This window comes from Rattus norvegicus, chromosome 2 (assembly GCF_021556685.1).
Source record: "Rattus norvegicus strain SHRSP/BbbUtx chromosome 2, alternate assembly SHRSP_T2T, whole genome shotgun sequence".
NCBI classification, from domain to species: domain Eukaryota; kingdom Metazoa; phylum Chordata; class Mammalia; order Rodentia; family Muridae; genus Rattus; species Rattus norvegicus.
Window position 1 is genome coordinate 123289383 of NC_141535.1, and position 20368 is coordinate 123309750.

The 20368-nt window shown below is 41.7% G+C and overlaps 1 protein-coding gene across 1 annotated transcript in view; it reads left to right on the forward strand.

Moving 5' to 3' along the window:
- The window catches only part of Fat4 (FAT atypical cadherin 4), a 129410-nt gene extending 109554 nt beyond the window's left edge, over positions 1–19856 (forward strand). The window contains exons 11-17 of the mRNA NM_001415042.1: positions 3454–3761; positions 6533–6618; positions 7372–7551; positions 8500–8624; positions 10225–10442; positions 14450–14711; positions 16876–19856. Coding sequence (NP_001401971.1) covers positions 3454–3761; positions 6533–6618; positions 7372–7551; positions 8500–8624; positions 10225–10442; positions 14450–14711; positions 16876–18737 — 3041 coding nt within the window. The 3' untranslated portion in view covers positions 18738–19856. The remainder of the gene's footprint in view (positions 1–3453; positions 3762–6532; positions 6619–7371; positions 7552–8499; positions 8625–10224; positions 10443–14449; positions 14712–16875) is intronic.
- The last annotated feature ends 512 nt before the right edge of the window (positions 19857–20368 follow it).

Below are 20368 nucleotides of genomic sequence, written 5' to 3' on the forward strand. Positions count from 1 at the left end.
AGATGATCTAGCCTTTCAGATTTTAGTTCTTGTAATTTTGTTATTTTGTATTGCACAGGATATACCTATGAAAGTGCTGTGTATGTGTGTGTGTGTGGGGGGGGGTTCACAGACGTTTGGAAGAGAAATTTTAAAGAGGCAACTAAATTTTATTTTTATATTTTAAGATGGGCGATATCCCTTTCATAGAAATAGTAAAAAAAAAACTTTAAGAAAAAATCTATATACACATTTTATACTTGAACATACAGTGTGCGTTTGAATGTAACTGCAAAGTTCCTTGCCTAACATCTACACACTTCAGCTACATTTGAGTCTTGTCTATCCTTTTGTACATTAGTTATGATATAACAAAAGACCCAGAGAAACACACAGCATGTATGATTTTCCTTTGCTTTTTATTTAGTTTCAGTTACTCCTTGCTTATCGAAATAATGTGCAATGCAATTTATGCCTACTACAGGAGGATTATTGTTTGTTTGTATGAATAATATGCAATACAAATTCATAAAATATAAATAATGTAGATGTAAGTTAATGGCATATTAAAGGCTACCTCTGCAATATATCACCTATGTGTCCTTCCTCTAATGTTTCCTCTTTAGTTTGGTCTGAGATTTAAATCACTCCTAGTCATTTTACCAAGTGTTATCCTTGCCTGCACAGCAAATGACAAGATAATCCATGTGAACATTGCAAACACTTTTAGGTTATTTTATCTTGAAGACTGGATATAAAATATGACACAGTCAAAACAGTTAAGCAAGATCAGTGTATTGGTTTTGAAGTTCTTTTCTATTTCCCATGATTCCGTGACCTTGGGCGCTTAAGCTGTAAATACTCTGTGAAATAGTGGCAGTCACCCCTGGAGGCTGAGCAGCTTCTGGACTGTGGCTTCAATACATTTACAATAGATACTAAATCTAAACTAAAGAACGAAACCTTTTTTTTAATTTATTTTTTTTTGTTTTTTTTGTTTTTTTTATACATCCCCCTCCCTCCTTCCCTGCCTTATGGGTGTTCCCCTCCCAACCCTCCCCCCATTGCCGCCCTCCCCCCCAACAGTCTAGTTCACTGGGGGTTCAGTTTTAGCAGGACCCAGGGCTTCCCCTTCCACTGGTGCTCTTACTAGGATATTAATTGCTATCTATGAGGTCAGAGTCCAGGGTCAGTCCATGTATAGTCTTTAGGTAGTGGCTTAGTCCCTGGAAGCTCTGGTTGCTTGGCATTGTTGTACATATGGGGTCTCAAGCCCCTTCAAGCTCTTCCAATTCTTTCTCTGATTCCTTCAACGGGGGTCCTATTTTCAGTTCAGTGGTTTGCTGCTGGCATTCGCCTATGTATTTGCTGTATTCTGGCTGTGTCTCTCAGGAGCGATCCACATCCGGCTCCTGTCGGCCTGCACTTCTTTGCTTCATCCATCTTGTCTAATTGGGTAGCTGTATATGTATGGGCCACATGTGGGGCAGGCTCTAAATGGGTGTTCCTTCAGTCTCTGTTTTAATCTTTGCCTCTCTATTCCCTGCCAAGGGTATTCTTGTTCCCCTTTTAAAGAAGGAGTGAAGCATTCACATTTTGATCATCCGTCTTGAGTTTCATTTGTTCTAGGCATCTAGGGTAATTCAAGCATTTGGGCTAATAGCCACTTATCAATGAGTACATACTATGTGTGTTTTTCTGTGATTGGGTTACCTCACTCAGGATATTTTCCAGTTCCAACCATTTGCCTACGAATTTCATTAAGCCATTGTTTTTGATAGCTGAGTAATATTCCATTGTGTAGATGTACCACATTTTCTGTATCCATTCCTCTGTTGAAGGGCATCTGGGTTATTTCCAGCTTCTGGCTATTATAAATAAGGCTGCGATGAACATAGTGGAGCACGTGTCTTTTTTATATGTTGGGGCATCTTGTGGGTATATGCCCAAGAGAGGTATAGCTGGATCCTCAGGCAGTTCAATGTCCAATTTTCTGAGGAACCTCCAGACTGATTTCCACAATGGTTGTACCAGTCTGCAATCCCACCAACAATGGAGGAGTAAGAACGAAACCTTTTTAAGGTGAAAATAAACCCTGACTGCGGCCATGCATCACTTTCCACGCAGCAGCCACATCTGCCAGTGTCTGTGGAAAAAGCATTTTGCCTAGTGTAGTCTCATCAGTAAAACTCATTTTCAAGTTGGAAAAAGATAGTACAAACATGGAAAGACCAACACAAAGTCACTCTAAATGAACTTCCTTTGACCCATCCCAAGGCAAGTTGAAAATGAGGCAGATCAAAGCTTGAAACAGGGTGGCTCAGTGCTTAAGAGTAATGTCTGCTCTTCCTGAGGACCACGGTTTGCTTCCCAGCACACAGCTATCTATAATTTTAATTCTAGGGCATCCAATGCCCTCATCTGGTCTTGGTGGGTACTAGGCATAGAGTTGGTACACAGACACAAAGGAAGGCAAAAGGCCCATTTGCATAACATAAAACAGTGACTTCTGGGCTGGTGGCAGCATCTTTCCCCCATTTTGTGACCTTGGAAAAGAACATTGAGTTGGGGACTTGATTTTTAAGTTAAAGCAACCGGGTCTACTGTCCTCAGTTGAAATAACACGGTTTTTAAGAATTATAATGATGCATCATGGTCTTTGTAGTTGCACGTGTTCTTAATTCCAGCATTCTGGAAGCAGAGGCAGGAGAGGATCTCTGTGAGTTCCAGCACAGCCTGGGTTATGCAGTAAAGCCCTGTGTCAATAAAATAAAATAATAAGAAAAGTATTAAGGCTGAACATTATACCATAGTAAATTTTACAAATGTCAACAAACTAAGTTTCAATGTATTTTGAGAAAGAACTCTCTTCAAACATATTCCTTTCCATGGCCTTTGATTTTTAAAATTGAGGCACACTGTGGTAAATTCCTAATGCACCAAACAATGTCAGCATCTCATCTCTCTCATACTTTTTGGTCTTCTTTTGGTGATGCTGTAAGCAGGGTCAGCCTGCCAATCATGACCATGGCACTTTGTCTAGGTATAAAAATGGCAATTTTGATACATGGACTGACCCTGGACTCTGACCTCATAGGTAGCAATGAATATTCTAGTAAGATCACCAGTGGAAGGGGAAGCCCTGGGTCCTGCTAAGACTGAACCCCCAGTGAACGTGATTGTTGGGGGGAGGGCGGCAATGGGGGGAGGATGGGGAGGGGAACACCCATAAAGAAGGGGGGGAGGGGTTAGGGGGATATTGGCCCGTAAACCGGGAAAGGGAATAACACTCGAAATGTAAATAAGAAATACTCAAGTTAATAAAAAAAATGGCAATTTTGGGTAGCACCCAAGGAAGGGATGGCGATAATGTCATTTTAAACTGGGTGACTCATTATTAGGTCAGAAAATATTTTGTTAAGAATAGCTTAAGAAAACATTGCTGGCCTTCAAAGTCCTTTCTCTTCCCTGCAGGTGTCTTTGGCAAGCACTGTGAACTGAACAGTTATGGATTTGAGGAACTGTCATACATGGAGTTTCCTAGCCTGGACCCCAACAACAACTATATTTATGTCAAGTTTGCTACTATCAAAAGTCATGCTTTATTGCTTTATAACTACGACAACCAGACAGGAGAGCGGGCAGAGTTCCTGGCCTTGGAAATTGCTGAAGAAAGGCTCAGATTCTCATATAATCTTGGCAGTGGGACATACAAACTGACCACCATGAAGAAGGTGTCAGATGGACAATTCCACACAGTGATTGCTCGGCGCGCAGGAATGGTGAGGCATCTCTCCTCTCTCAGCATCCCTTCTCTGCACAGCAGCCAGTCAGCAGCCCCTGTGGGAAGCATGCACATGGGCCCAAATTACAGGCTAATATACGAGTTGGTTGTGTGACCTCAGAGCAATACTTTTCTTTTGCTCATTTAATTATGAAGAGTGGGAAATGAACGGTCAATGCTTTAGCAGCCCATACTGCTCAGAGGCTTAAAGGAAACCTAGAACTGTATTTAAAATGATCACTTTTCTGTCTCAAAGATCATTAATCTAATGAGCATGTAATTCATGTTACATGTTGAGTTTAATTCATGTTACATGTTGAATGTAATTCATGTTACATGTTGAATGTAAGGACAAATGGGGTTTAAACTTACAAAAACTTAGAAAAAAAGGTAATACTTATTATTCGTCACATTGCATGGAATGATGCTTTCTCGACCTTCTACCTCTTTGTAAGACACAGCCACACTCATCTGTTGAGCCCCTCTGTCCATGGCTGTAATCAGAGCTGGACCATGGTTTTGAGTAATGCTAAATGTGAAGAAAATATTTCTGCCACTACTAATTTGGCCACAGTGGGAAGATGTGTCCTTGCTTCAGAAAATGTGCAGAAAAAAGGCTCCTATTTGATTTTTGAATCTCTTATGCTATACATTTCAAAACAAAGTTGTTGGAAATTGGCAACATCACTAGCCTCTGGGCCTTCATCATCAGATAGCCAGACCAGAGATGTCTCAATTTAAACTCCTGTTGACAGGAAAAGAAAGAATATATTGGTTAGAAAAAGCAGTGTTATGAGCTTGTGTCTATGATAACTATTTAAAGAATTCTAACGATGAAATTGCATGAGTGACTAGGGCCTTTATATCATCTTGGATTTTTATCATCATGAGTTTTCCCAAAACAGGAATCCATACTACAGGTTGAGAATGCCCATTACAGACGCCAGCCAGAGCACTGGTTGGTGCATAAGCATCCTATATTTTGTAAGAAGGATTTGGAGGTTTTTAATAGCAATATTTTGCATAGTTGCTCTGCAGCAGTGAGTTCAGAGAAGCATTCAAAGTCTTCTCTGAAATGCAATGTTGCTTCTGAGGTTGGTGTCTCTTAGTTTTTGAGGAAACACCACAAGGAATAATAAAAAAGTGGGACATAAATATCTTGCATTGGGTTGGAATGGTGGATTTTTTCCCCAAAAATGCTAATATTTATTACAGTTCACTTGAGAGGAAAGTAAGAAAAAATATTCATGCAGCTCACAAGAGTCCTTAGAGATTTTAATGGCTGTTAGATATATTAAAAGTGAATGAATAATATGTTTTAATGTTAGCATTTAAATACTCAGTGGGCAATAGTGATAAGTGGATTCTATTAATAGATTCTGAGAAATGAGAGGGTTACACAAACTTTTCGAATCTTCCATTTAAAAATCCATGTTGCTGGACAGCCCCTAAAAGTCATAGGCAGTGTTAAGAAAGTAAAGTCATTTGCACCCATCATGAATGTGGCCTTATATTTAAGACAGGGAACCTGATGTCTGCCCTGCTTTCATGCAAGGGAGGTGTGCTGACGATCTTGTCTATGCCCCTGTGGTGTTCCTACTGTTTATTATAATCAACCCTGTGACTCACAGTCATGCATGGGCAGTGCTGTGGTTATACTTCCTACAGATGGGTGTGCCATGGCATCAAAGTACACGTAAGAATCCTTTCACTGTACCAGGAGAAACACTAAGTCCACTCCTGGCTAGGGGTGTTGGACTCCCTCTAACTTGGGGTATCTAGTATAATGCCACACACTGAACCTCACAGCAAATGCTGTTCGTTGAAATATGAAAGCTTTGGCATATGGTGACTTTTACTGGTGATCGGGGAGTGGTCATCGGTCTCATCATAAAGTACAGAATAATGGGGAAATGCAACATTTTCTTTCCCAACAAGTAGCCTTCTTGGTCACTGCCCATAGGGAAGACCTTGGCTTCTTCAATCAGTGCCTTGGATCTTCTCTATGCCTTTGGTGGCTTTTTACTGACCAAGTGGTCTATCCAGAGACACTGACTACACAGGAAGTTCTATGTGGAGGGCTCTGGTCCCCAGCTTGCATGACAATGGCTGCTGGTTGTGACTGAAACACTGATGAGAGGTTCTGACACAGAAGTTTGCCAGTGCTATTTGAAGTAATAATTCTTAACATCAATCAGGGCATTTACTTGATGTTTGTACATTTTTGCAGGGAGACGAGGAAGGAGAAACCAGGATCATAATAGACTGCATGGAAATAATTATAGTCAATTGAAAAGAAAATATATTTAAACCATAAATTACCACATATTATAGTATATATTACACACCTTTACACTCTCTTTGTAAGTAAGGCAGATATAATAAATCTTTTGAAAAAATTGAAAGATTTATTAGGAAACTGGATTATAGAGTAGATATTTTTATTAAAATTGTAATCTCATGGAATTGAGAATTTCCAGAAAGAATACAGCTTCTTAATCCTTTCTTGTATAAATGAGGCAGAAGGAGAGGACTATTTCTCAAACATACTCAATTTTCATATATATATATATTATACCAAGGAGATCTGCACTTATATCTTAATATATGAAGCAAGTTATATGGTATACTAAGTATACAATAAATCAAGAAAATCATAGCAACAATAATTTCACTTATCCCCACATGAGAGCAGTGCTGGCAATGTCTACTGGGGAGGCTGATGTCATCAGAGGGCCTGTGGTAACCATTCCCCTCCCTTGCTTACAGGCAGCCTCGTTAACTGTGGACTCCTGCTCGGAGAATCAAGAGCCAGGCTATTGCACTGTCAGTAATGTGGCTGTTTCAGATGACTGGTAAGTGAAATGATAGCTCTGTTCTCCTCATCACTGAAATGAAGGTTTACAAGAACTTTAAAATAAGTATTCTCCAGACTTAACATTCCTCCACTCCCTGAAAGAGATATTCATTCGATAAAGTAATGAATGTCCGTGATATATTATTTTAATGTTGAGCTTAAGGGCCACAAAGCAGGAGGGTCAAGGATAAGGAATTCAGACAGTGTCCACTGCAGCCAGAGCTGTTTGATTTTCCTCCACAAAGTGCTTTTATGTTTGCTGAATTCTGCAAGCCTGTAGGGCATGATCACCAAGCAGACACATTTTCTTCACGTTTGCGTGGTAATTAATGCATGTTTTCCTAAAGCACTTCAAGCTGAATGCAGCATTGGCCAATCAAAGGCATAAGGGATTTTGTCAGAAGTGGAGATGCACAGTGACCTCCCACCCAATTTTTACCAGTATGCTTCAGGGCTCACTGTGGCTGCAGAGAGCAGCAGAGATCAGTCTTCACTTCTGTGCATTTGGTCCTTTCTACAATGTTCTTTTTTTTTTCTGACAATATAGCTATGCACATCAAACTTGGATAGTTGAAAATATAGTTTCATAAGTTTCACTGTATGTTTTTTTTTATATGAAGAACAAGCAATCCTGGGAGTACTTGCTTTGAGGCTGGGTGTTGACCTGTGATGCTCATTCCTGAAAAGCTTAGTAATTGAGTGAAGTGTGCTGTGTGGGTTTTGAGATCTTTACCCTTTCATGTTCACGTAGGACTCTTGATGTACAGCCAAACCGAGTCACTGTTGGAGGAATCAGATCACTAGAGCCAATCCTTCAGAGGAAGGGGCATGTGGAGAGCCACGATTTTGTGGGCTGTATAATGGAGTTCGCTGTGAATGGACGGCCCCTGGAGCCCAGCCAGGCTCTGGCAGCACAAGGCATCCTTGATCAGTAAGGTTTTATTTCTTATCATTAAACAATAGAAGTGGAGACAATGGACATCTAAAGGCTTTAGCTGAGTCCTTTCCTGATTTACAGGGCTTCTGTGATGCAGCATAACCTGTAACTTATCTGCACCCTCTTCCTGGTTACTCTGTTCCTGATGTTTCCCACATCCAGTTCTCCTAGTTTACAGTAGGACTTCTCACTGCTGTTTCCTAGAATGATCTTAAATGTTCTTGACATCTCAATACAGAAGTCCTTCTCTTACCCTGAATCTGGGGACACAGGAGCCCCCTATGATCACATACTCTTAAATTTACACAGAGGAGCTCTGTCTAACAAACTATGGAAACACCTTCTCCCTTATTGGCTGTTATTTTCTCAGGTGGAGAAAAACTCTCCTCCATGAGTATAGGGATTTATTTCATTCTATTATGTTCATGACTGTTGTCATACCTGGCTGGAGGGGTGGGGTGGGAGAGGGTAGGTGGGTGTGGGAGCACCCTCATAGAGACAAAGAGGAGGGAGGAGAAGGAAGGCGTGGGTTGGGGGGCTTGTGGAGGGGTAACCAGGAAGTGGGATCTCATATGAGATGTAAACAAATAGAATGATTAACAGCAATAATAAGGCGGCTGAATTACAAGTGTCTTTGTGGAGTGCATGGGGACCTAAGTTAACATGTGGCTCTATACCATGCTACCCAAGGATTTCTGGACCATTATGCCTTTATAGAAGTTGTCACCTCTGGTTGTCATTGTATAAAGTATTTGTCTTTGGTGTGAGTTAGACTGTGTTTTAAGGTTCCATGTCACTAATTGCTGGAGGGTAGCTGGCACAAGTCCCTTCCTATCCTGAAGGCCTTCTATTAAGCAAGTTGATCAGTCTGTGTCTGCTTCAAGACAAGTTTCCTTCTTCCAGTTTCGTGCTTCATCCCTCCTCTCTGTGACTCTTTTGTAGGTGCCCTAGACTAGAAGGCACCTGTGCTCGAAACCCCTGCCAGCACGGTGGCACCTGTGTGGACTTCTGGTCATGGCAGCAGTGTCAGTGCATGGAGGGCCTGACTGGGAAGTACTGTGAAAAATGTAAGTTGCTATTTTCCCCTTCACAGGACACCATTGCTGCCCCAGAAAGTGTTTGTATGTGCACCAAAGCATGTTACTGCATTTGGACTCTAACATGACCATTGCTAAGTATTTAACATGGGGTAAAATACAATGATGGCTATAAATTGGCCTCTTCTCTGAAGAATCAAATAACTGGACTTACCTACTTAGTAATGAATCATGGGCTATTTTATGTCACATATCAGGCAGTTAGGAACTCTAAAACTTCAGCAACTGTATTGAGGTTGTAGATCAATACTGTCTAAGGTCTAGTGATAATTCTCTGGCTACATTTTTTATATCTGGCATAAAAAATTTACACACTGTATCACTGAATAATGCAAAGCTCCAAATTGTGTGTGAGAGTTAATGTGCTAAAAGTAAAAGTCTCAGTTTTTTTTTAGCTTAACTTGGTTTTGAATAGTGCTCTCTCAGTCTGCTCATTAATGACTTTCCATGTAAGCCCTAATCTTATGCTGATCAAGTGTCTATAATACTTGAGCCATCAGTAAATAATGGCTCTTTAATTGAAAGCTGTGTATTCTATTTTACTCTGAGCCCTTGGGGCTGTCTTTATGAGAACTGCTTTATTTTGAAACGAATGATTGCTATTTAATTCAGCCACAGGCACCTGATGGCCTTTAAAGGAACCATTTGCTGCTACTGTAATAGAGAATGGAGAGAAGTGAGTGATAGCATTAGAATCTGTTACAATCCAGAAGATGTTAGAGGCAGACAGCATAGATGTAACTTAGCATACTGGCTATAACAGTGGGGGGTGGGGTGGAGAGGGATGAAGAGAGAGAGAGAGAGAAAGAGAGAGAGAGAGAGAGAGAGAGAGAGAGAGAGAGAGAAATTACTACACAGTATTTCTTCAGTGAGCTGCCCCGAGTCTCATTTTTGTAAACCCAGAAATAATTCCTCCAGTGTTATTCTGTTTATCTGTGTAGAGTGTAACACACAGGGCAGAGTTACCCCCATTCCATTTCCCTAGCATTCTTTCCTGAGTTATGTTATGTTATTGGTTATGATGATGTTAAGTTTTTACTTCTGGAGTGGGAGTCTTTTATTAGGTCTGAAGATGTGCCATTCATGACAATGGTTTCAAGTAGAGGGAGTTAAAAATAGAAATCTTTTTCTGGACACTTTTTGAGGGTCCATAATTCTAAATAGCAGAGACTAGTTGGCATAAAGAGTCAAAGATTTCCAACTTTAAAAATATATTTGCTTAATAATTTCAGGAATGCACTGAAATTGTGACAAGTTTTGTTGTGCATTTTAGCAGTTGGTGTGTGTTCCATGTCCAGGCTTTCTCTCCCATAGCAAAGAGTTTGGATGATGAGTTCCCCAGTGATTAATGACTGTCATCAAGGGTGTTATGTTTCACAGATCCAAAAAAGGACTCAACTATTGGAAATATACTTGGACAATTATTAACAAATGGAAATTGTTTTCTCAGAGGAGGACCAGGGACAGTGGTTTTAAAAACTTGAACTTTGTCAGTTTTGATGCTCTCTGCTACTCTGAAGAAGGCTCTAAAAAGTCTAGTGAATGCCTTCAATTTCTTCTTGGCTTTCAGCTGTCACTCCAGACACTGCCTTGTCACTAGAAGGCAAAGGACGCCTGGACTACCACATGAGCCAGAGCGAGAAGCGGGAATACTTGCTGACGCAGAGCATACGGGAAGCCACATTGGAGCCTTTTGGTGTCAATAGCCTGGAAGTAAAATTCAGGACTCGGAGTGAGAATGGCATTTTGATCCATATCCAGGAAAGCAGCAATTATACCACAGTGAAGGTGAGAGGGGAACCAGTGATGACCCATCACATGACTCCTACCTACTCTGGGGGCTCAGTCACTTCTCCCGGAAATTCTGTCCTCTTCTTTACATAAGTCTTGGAATTCTGGTCAATGCTTGGCAGTGATCCAATACCATCCACCCTACATGATTCCAGGGCCTGGACCAGCGTAAAAAATAAAATCTGAGAGGGTCAGTTTCTAAATCTTTGTCTTGTTTTAGAGTCAACTATCAGGTAAGCCAGGATGAATAGGCTGTCAAATCTGTTTTGCCTGATAAAAATCAGCATAGCTTTCCTTCCTACTGCAAGCAAAATAAAGCATGAAGAGTGTGCCTTAATTATGAAGAATTAGTTTTCTTCAAGAATTATTTTAAACACTGCTAATATAGGTTAAATGCTAAGATCAGAATAAGTACTTAGAAATTATCTGACTTTGTTCTGAAATACGCTTTTCATTCATCACCTAGGAAAAATCCATGAAGTTAAATGTGTTTGGTATTTATTGTAAGTAAAATTTATTTTTGTCTCTCCAAATAAGTTTCAATGAGAGTGAGAGGGGAAGTGTGTGTTGGGGCATTGGAGAACCTGTGTGAGAGGTACATTCTTATTACTATGAAGACAGAGGACATGAGCTGGTTTATCATACTCTACCATACTTCCCTTGAAACAGGGTCTCTTTTTGTGTCTGGAGCCCATACATCTGCTTTTCTGACTGACCATGTGCATTTAGGATTTGCTTGACTCCTTTGCAGCTATTGGCATGGGTGCTGGGGTTCCAAACTCAGGTTCTCACACTTGTACAGCAAGCACTGAATCATATTTCTGCCCACTTTAAATAAAATAAAAATCTCAAAACAGTAATTTTTGACATGGGTATTTAACAAGTGGATTCTCTCCAGGCTTTTACCTCACTTTTCCTCTCTATGACTAGACATAAAAACAAGTTATTCACATGCTAGGAGCCATCATTTTCCCACCCCTATGACTTTCTGAGAGTCTGAAATGACAACCACAGTCTTTCATATACAAATATTAGCACCAATTCACCCATGAGAACTTGTATTTATTTGTATCAACTGTTTAACAAGATCATTCTGTTTTACAATTTTATTGATACTTTTGTATTGATTTTAGAAAATTCTTACAACAAACCCACACTTACTAATTTTTCCTATCAAAATTTTGAAGTATACAGAACAGTATTAGCAATTGCTTGCTTTAATTCACAAATAATATTAAAAAATGAAATTGATGCTTATTGTTAAATTTTAGGTTTTGTTTTTCCAGGTTTCTCTGTGCAGCCAACTCACCCTGCTGTATCTTAGGTGTCTGTTTTCAGTAAGGCACACAAAAGAGCAACTCTTTTTCTGGTGATCTACTTGTATCTTCCTTAGGTATTTGTTTCTACATGGAGTTACCCCCTATGGTAACTTGGCAGTGTTTGGAGATGTTGTTTATTAGAGGGGCGATGGTGACCAGGTAGTTGCTAGAGATGAGAGTTGAGAATCCTATAATACAAATGGTACCCCGATGGAGAACTGTGTGGTCAGAAACATCAGTCAGTGTGGAATTTAAGATAGGGCCCCGATTTCCTATAAGGACATCTTGAATTTTTCACTAACATCATTACTTAGACAAATATTTTGGATCATCAATAAATATAACGTGTGAAACAGAGAAGTGTTTGAAGTGTGCTCGATGTATGCTGTATATAATTTCTATTCAAAAGCAAATTAGAAGCAATGAAGGCAGAAGATACTAAAAGAGCGATGGCCAAAAGAGCCATGCTCTAAATAGCCAGGATCTACAGAGTGGATTCTGCTTCTTAGAACAGAACTGGGAGGGGACACTAAGAGGACTCTGCTCAAAGTTCCTCCATTCTGAGAGACCACACTACAGTTTGTGTATGAGATTATCTGTGAGGCTGCTTCCAAGTCCAGAGGCCATTTAAATGTCATATGACACATTGCTATCTACAGTCTTCTTCAGCCAAGAAATTCAGACGATGTATATCATGGTTGAAGAAGTGAGAGCTTCCGTAAGGAAGCAGCTGAATGTTAGGGTCTATCTTTGTCACTAGGACAGCAGCTTGTGCCTCCTCAACATGGTGTCAGATAACCATGTAATTAGCAGTCATGATATTTAGTGAGAAGATTGTGAGCAGCAAGTTTTCAAAACTAAGGAACTTGGCAGGTGAAATAAGTAGAAAAGGAAAAGGCAGTCAGAAAAAAAAAAAGAGAAAATGGACTCAGAAAGTAGCCGTGCTGGGCAAGAGATGAAGGGTTCTGCTGGAGTGCAGTTGAGGAAGGCTGAGACAAAATGTGCTTTTCTAATGTCAGCTGCCGGCCATCCAAGAACCATGGCTTTTGTTTCTTTTGGCTTACCTTCTAACCATTTCTTAAACTCTTCATGTATTGAACTCCCCCCTCTCTACTCTGTTTTTGTCTCTTTCTCTGTCTCTCTCTGTCTCTGTCTCTGTCTCTCTCTCTGTCTCACACACAAACATACACATACACACATACTTACATAGGCACACACACACACACACACACACACACTTACATAGGCACACACGCATACATTAATGCCCATAAGGTTCTGGATGATTAAGGGTTTGAGAATATAATTAGAAGAAGTGAGAGGAGAATTCTAGAATGGTTTCTCTCTAATAATTTAATTTGCATATACATATTATACTTATACACACATATGCAATGTGTGAGTGTATGGTGTTTGCACATAAGAGAGGTTTATACGCTGCAGACCACAGCATGACCCTTTCTGTCTTCTTCTATTTTTCTCTGCCTGATTGCTTTGGGTGGGTCGCTTACTGAACTGGAAGCCTCACATATTGCTAAGCTGTCTAGTAAGAAAGCTCCCAAGATACTTCCCATCAGTGCTGGAGTCACATGGCTGTGCCCATCTTTTTATGTGGGTGTTGGGGATTTGAACTCAGGTCCTCATACCTATAAAGAAGCATTTTACCCAGTGATCTAACTCTCAGGCTATGAAAACTATTTTTATCTCGAATTATCACATTAAAATATTACTATATGATTGGTATATGTAGTTCTGCAGCATGAATTTTCCACAAAGTACAAATGAACTGATTTGTAGTGTTCCCAGGAGTAGTCCTTGCAAATAGACATAGTGTCTGAGCTGAGTGACTCACAGACGCTTTCCCTTCAGTCACTCCTGGGTTACTGCATTTCTTTGCCTGGACAGCAGTTCTATCTGGCAACAGGGATGGGAAGGGCTCTCTGACCCATGGGCTCATCTTGCCTTACAAATTATTCATTTTCTGAAAGGTCAGCTAATAATACTGGAAAGTTTTGAGTTGGAAACTGGAGTGTCCTGTTACCTAGTGTTCTAGTGGGTGGACTGAAAGACATCAAATTCCTTTAGATAAATTGAAGAGACAGCTGTAGTGACGTTCTGGCCAGATCCCCTGTTACTTTATGGTATTCCACCTTAGAAATGGAATAATGAATCCCATTTTTTTCTAAAATGCCAGTGTTGTGGGACAAGAAAGAAAAACCACGTCTGTCATTGTTTTTCCAACTGCTCTGCCTTTGTAGCTTCCTATCAATTTTTTTTTTGGACATGCAAGTTTTTATTTTCATTTTTTAAAACCACTTTAGCCATTTTTAAAAATAAACTTAGTGACTTAACATGCTTCTCCCTGTCCTTGAAATGCAAGCAACCACAAATAGTGTCAATTATTTAGGTTACCTAGTCATTTCAATATTTCAACTTTGTTCTGGAAAGTTACACACCCCTCAGGAAACTACTTATAAATTTAAAACATGTCAGAATTAGTAAGTAAGCAATGATGTCTGCAATTACCTTGATGATATATGTGAGCATATATATGTGAGCACATTGTATTGCCACAGACTCCCCATCGGTTCCAACTCCTTTAGGTTGGTCTGTATTTTAAATCCATTTTTTTTTATTGAAAGATATCATGTTTGACCTGTGCATTGTTTTTAATGCACCTTCCAGATTAAGAACGGCAAAGTGCACTTTACATCAGATGCAGGTGTTGCTGGGAAAGTGGAGCGGATCATCCCGGAAGCATACGTTGCGGATGGCCATTGGCATACCTTCCGGATCTCAAAGAATGGAAGCTCCACTGTGCTGTCTGTAGACCGGACGCACAGCAGAGACGTTGTCCACCCCACGCAGGACTTTGGTGGTATCGAGGTGCTTTCCATGTCCCTGGGAGGAATCCCTCCCAACCAAGCCCATCGGGACACGCAGACGGGTAAGTGCCTGGTATATCCAGGAAGATGATAAAGCAAAGGAAAATCTGCTCTTCAAAATGTAGGTGTTGTTTCTGGCAAACAGAATATGAAGGGGGTAAACTTCAGTTTATTTTCTATAACTTACTTCCCTGGAGTTAGTTCCGCCACAGTGCAGTTTTCACAAAAGCAGTTGGATTCCCAATACTGTGATTATGGATCATCTCAGCAACCTAACTGTCTTTAGAGATTTGGATCAGGGCACTGTCATTACCAAGAAGAGCTTTTGCCAATGCTGCCAAGATCTGATTTAAGCATGGGCTGCTCTGATGCTTGGCTTGTGCTCAGGGCCACTGTCTTTTCATTCCTGCGTTCATCAAAGCCAGTCTCCCAAGTAACACAGGAGAGCAGAGTAAGAAATCCCCATCAGGTCCTCATAGCCCATAGATGCTACCTTAAGTCAGTGGTACAAAACGAAATGCAGAAACCCATGTGTTGTTAAGTCAGAAGGAGGGTGAGAGTGTGGAAAGGTTTAATTGATGGAAAAGGTGAGCTCGAGGCAGATAGTGAGACAGAGGAATTAAAGATGGTGTTCTAGTTGGAAAATGTGTACTTATTTATTTCACTTGCACAACAGTGAAGAGTAATTAAAATTTTAATGAGTATTTGCAGGTAAACATGCTATAGCATTGCCCATCTTTCAAGCTGTTTATGACGATGAACTCTGGAGGAGCTCCAGGACCAGGGGTTGGTAGCTAGTATATGGAAAACACTGCATTATGGAAAGATATTGTTTTAATGGGATGGCCAAGTTATGACATTCAAGTAAATGGACCCAAAGTAATCTGGAGGCCATTTTCAGTAAAGATTTGGGAGCATTCTGACTTTTTATCTTAAACAAGCTTAGTGCTACCAGGGAAGGGGACTGTTGAAGAGAACGGAGAAGCAGATCTCAGGGAATCCTGGGGATTGTTATGGAACAAATGGATTTAAAGTACCTCTGAAAGGCATCGAATGGATGAGAGGGATAGACTTGGTCTAGAGATGTCAGTCCCATGTGTGTAAGTGGAGGGTTGGTGGGTATAGATAAGATGGGTGGTGGTCCCAGGTGTGTGTCCCTGAGGTAAGGGTGTAGGAAGCTTAGGGTCTAAGCTCGAGCTACTTCAAAAGAGAAGGAGGGTTTGAAAGAGAATGAGTCAGTACAAATGTTCGAAACTTTCAAAGAGTGCAAAATGTCACAGCAAGAAAGAGGAGTTACAAAGAGGAAAAGAAGTCAAAATCCATGGATGTAGAGTCAAGAATCAATATCCAAGAAAAATCTGGAGGGAGAAATTCAGGGAGAAATTCTTGGGTCGGAAAGTGTGTCAGAACAGAGGAAAACACAAAATGTGGTACCAATAATAGAATTAAAGCATAAAAAAATAATTCTAGGTCAGCAGTTCTTTTATGTGATAGATTTTAGATTATGCACAGTCTATTTGGATTTTGTAAGAAATCAAGGCAGAGTAGATTCTGCTAGTCTGTTATGCAAAGTAAAGTCTTGTTCCCTCAGATAGGCATTCCCTGGCATCAGTGGGCTCAAGCCAAATCAAGAATTTCTTAGTTGTTTCTAGCATTACTATTCCTTAATAATACATTCCTTGGGACATTTTTTCCTGACTCCCTCATCCTGATCTTTTGCAACATGGGTGCCCCAGCCACCTTCCCACCCTGCGAAACCCCCAAACACTATGGCTAATGTTTTTGTTCTGATCCACAAAGGCTCATACTTGCCTGTTTGGAAGGCGTATGGTCAGTGATTGCACATCCCATGGTCTTGCGGTTGTAGCAATTTGCCTTGATTTTGTTCTTTCTGATGTTCACAAAATAAATTTGATCTCTTAGTAACTCTTGGTCTTTGGCCTGTAAGAATCAAACTGATAAACTGGTAAATTGTTAAGTGGATGAACAGAGAGTAGGATCAAGACAATTCTGTCAGTGGAGACCTTCCGAAGCATTCTGATTCTCGTTATAGAACTACATGGATCTGGGTTAGTCCTAGAGGACATGCACTCCCCATCTTTGAGCTGGAACATGACTGAGAATCTCTTGGGGGGGCTATGGGAGCTTCTTGCCTTCAGATCTCAGCACTCAGACGTAAAATGGTTGCTTTTCTCTAAATTACCTCTTACCCTATTGCCCTGACAGGTTTTAACGGCTGCATCGCCTCAGTGCTCTATGGCGGAGAGAGCCTTCCCTTCAGTGGGAAACACAGCTTAGCGTCCATCTCCAAAACCGACCCTTCAGTGAAGATTGGCTGTCGGGGTCCCAACATCTGTGCTAGCAACCCCTGCTGGGGCGACCTTCTGTGTATCAACCAGTGGTATGCCTACAAATGCGTCCCTCCTGGTGACTGTGCATCCCACCCTTGCCAGAATGGAGGTAGCTGTGAGCCAGGTCTGCTCTCTGGCTACACGTGCAGCTGTCCAGAGTCACACACTGGGAGGACCTGTGAGACAGTGGTGGCTTGCCTCGGTGTTCTCTGTCCTCAGGGCAAGGTTTGCAAGGCTGGAAGTCCTGGGGGACACGTGTGTGTCCAGAGTCAGGGTCCAGATGAGATCTCCTTACCTCTGTGGGCTGTGCCTGCAATCGTGGGCAGCTGTGCCACAGCCCTAGCACTGCTCGTCCTCAGCTTGATTCTATGCAACCAGTGCAGGGGGAAGATGCCCAAAAACCCCAAAGAGGAGAAGAAGCCAAAGGAGAAAAAGAAAAAGGGCAGTGAGAATGTGGCTTTTGATGACCCAGACAACATCCCTCCCTATGGGGATGACCTAGCTGTTAGGAAGCAACCCGAGGGGAATCCCAAGCCGGACATCATAGAGCGAGAGAACCCTTACCTAATCTTCGATGAGACTGACATCCCCCACAACTCAGAGACCATCCCCAGTGCCCCACTGGCTTCCCCTGAGCAGGAAATTGAACACTACGACATCGACAATGCCAGCAGTATCGCGCCCTCTGATGCAGACATCATCCAGCACTACAAACAGTTCCGAAGCCACACGCCTAAGTTTTCTATCCAGAGGCACAGTCCTCTGGGCTTCGCCAGGCAGTCCCCTATGCCTTTGGGAGCAAGCAGTTTGACCTACCAGCCTTCTTCATATGGTCAGGCATTAAGAACCAGCTCCCTCAGCCACTCGGCCTGCCCCACTCCCAACCCCTTGTCCAGACACAGCCCGGCTCCTTTCTCCAAACCATCTGCTTTCTACAGGAACAGCCCAGCCCGGGAACTGCATCTTCCTCTGCGGGATGGGGGGACGCTGGAAATGCATGGGGACCCCTGTCAGCCTGGCATGTTCAACTATGCCACCAGGCTAGGTAGAAGAAGTAAGAGCCCCCAGGCCATGGCATCACATGGCTCGAGACCTGGGAGTCGCCTCAAGCAGCCCATAGCACAGATCCCCCTAGAATCTTCTCCTCCTGTGGGACTGTCCATTGAGGAGGTAGAGAGGCTCAATACCCCTCGCCCCAGAAACCCCAGCATCTGCAGTGCAGACCATGGGAGATCCTCTTCTGAAGAAGACTGTAGAAGGCCTCTGTCCAGAACCAGGAACCCAGCAGATGGCATCCCTGCCCCAGAATCTTCTTCTGACAGTGACTCCCATGATTCCTTCACATGCTCAGAAATGGAGTACGACAGGGAGAAGCCGGTGGTCTACACTTCCAGAATGCCCAAGTTATCTCAAGTTAATGAATCCGATGCAGATGACGAAGATAATTATGGAGCCAGACTGAAACCCAGAAGGTACCATGGACGCAGAGCTGAGGGGGGACCGGTGGGTACCCCTGCAGCAGCATCTGGGGCTGCAGACAGCACCCTGAAACTGGGACAGCAGGCAGGCAACTTCAACTGGGACAATCTTTTGAACTGGGGCCCGGGCTTTGGCCACTATGTGGATGTCTTTAAAGATTTGGCCTCTCTCCCAGAAAAAGCAGCTGGTAATGAAGAAGGTAAAAGCGGGGCAGCTAAACCAGCCGCCAAAGACGGGGAAGCAGAACAGTACGTGTGAGGTGTATGTGTGGGCAAGAAACATTCAAAAAGATGGTGTGGCTTCCCACCAGCGGGGTCACCTTTGTAAAACAGGCCAGTATAGACCGGTGGCCAGGGAGGGACACGTTTAAAATTAACCACAAAGCTGCTCACATAGACTCCAAGTGACTCTTTAATTTAAATGTGCTCGGTGGAACAGAATGAGCCTCCTGCATGCATCTTGTTTTGTGATGAGTTTTGGGGCATGCAACATTGGGGAGTTTTGCTTTGTGTTTGGTTTGTGGTTTTTTGCAGTTTATACCATTGCAGTTGTAGACATGAGCTTGTCTTTTCACAGTGGGGTTGCTTGTTTCCGTTGTGTTTTACCTTGCAAGATCATTTGAGTTTAACCAACCTGCGTAAAGTGCAGGAAGGAGCGCTTCCCATCTTGGAGGGATGAAAGACTGCACATTAACCCTCTTCAGACGTATAGATTCATACGTGATGTTGCTCAGACACGATAAGGGCTTGTTTTACATGACGGTGGGTACTAGGCTTAAGTCATTTTGTTCCGCACTTTAAAGCTTTCTTAAAAACTGTGTAGACACACCTGTGTCTCTGTGCGAACTGTCATGGCCTCCTGACTTACCTCAGGCTTCCAGGAAGAACAAGATGACCACATACTGTCCCCAGAACACTGCCACCTTTCTCTTCTGGAATAACGTTCTCAGCGCACTTCTAAGAGACAATTTTTAAAGTTATTTATTGAAAAAAAAAGTTCTATGCTTTTAACATTGTAACAAATTGACCTATGCAGGCCCTAATTGGTTTTATTTTCTAGCCATTCAACATTTACCCCAAGTACCCAGTTTTCATAATTTATATAAAATCAGATTGCAGCGTTTCTTACTTTCTGTTGTTTTGTAGATCATTTTTTAATACTGTGTAAAACTTTTTTTTTTTTACACCTGAGCTGTGGTTTTGATACTGATATTTTCCTATGCCGGAAACTTTTCTTGCTTTCAGAGAAGGTAAGAAAATGTGTTTTTTACATTTGTTACTTATGTAACATTCATATTTTCACAGTTTGATATCTGTAACATACTGTATGCTTTCTACCTGTAAATGCCAACAATAGAATTAAAATATTTATTTAAAATACCGTGTCCTAGGATGAGCATCCGTTTCTATCTTTCTCTGTTCTACTGCAGGCAATGGAGAATATTCTCTTTTGTCTTAGAGAGACATATAGTAGATAAATTTACATAGGCTATACTACTTACTGTTAAAAATCAGAACTGTGGCTAACAGTCAGAAAAGACATCCTAAAGCCACCCAGTAAATTCCTGCTTACCAGAGTCCTGGGACTTTCCTGAAGGAAACTGAATCTAAGCTCGTGGGGTCATGGTGGGACCAACATTTTGAGCCCCGTCTAAGCATATTCGCTATTTCAAACTTCCCAGCCAAATCTGTTCTATGAGAGACAGCTTTAGACTGGGCTTATGGTGGTAGAAGCAGCTATGAATTAGAGCTGATTGTGAAAGATCTCTAGCCACAGTTTTCCTTAAGAGTACAGCTCCATGTTTTTCTAACTCCAAGGCAGGGAAGAGGAATATCAGGGAAGGTCTCCTACATGTAGCCATCTTTAACCCACCATCCACTTTCACACAG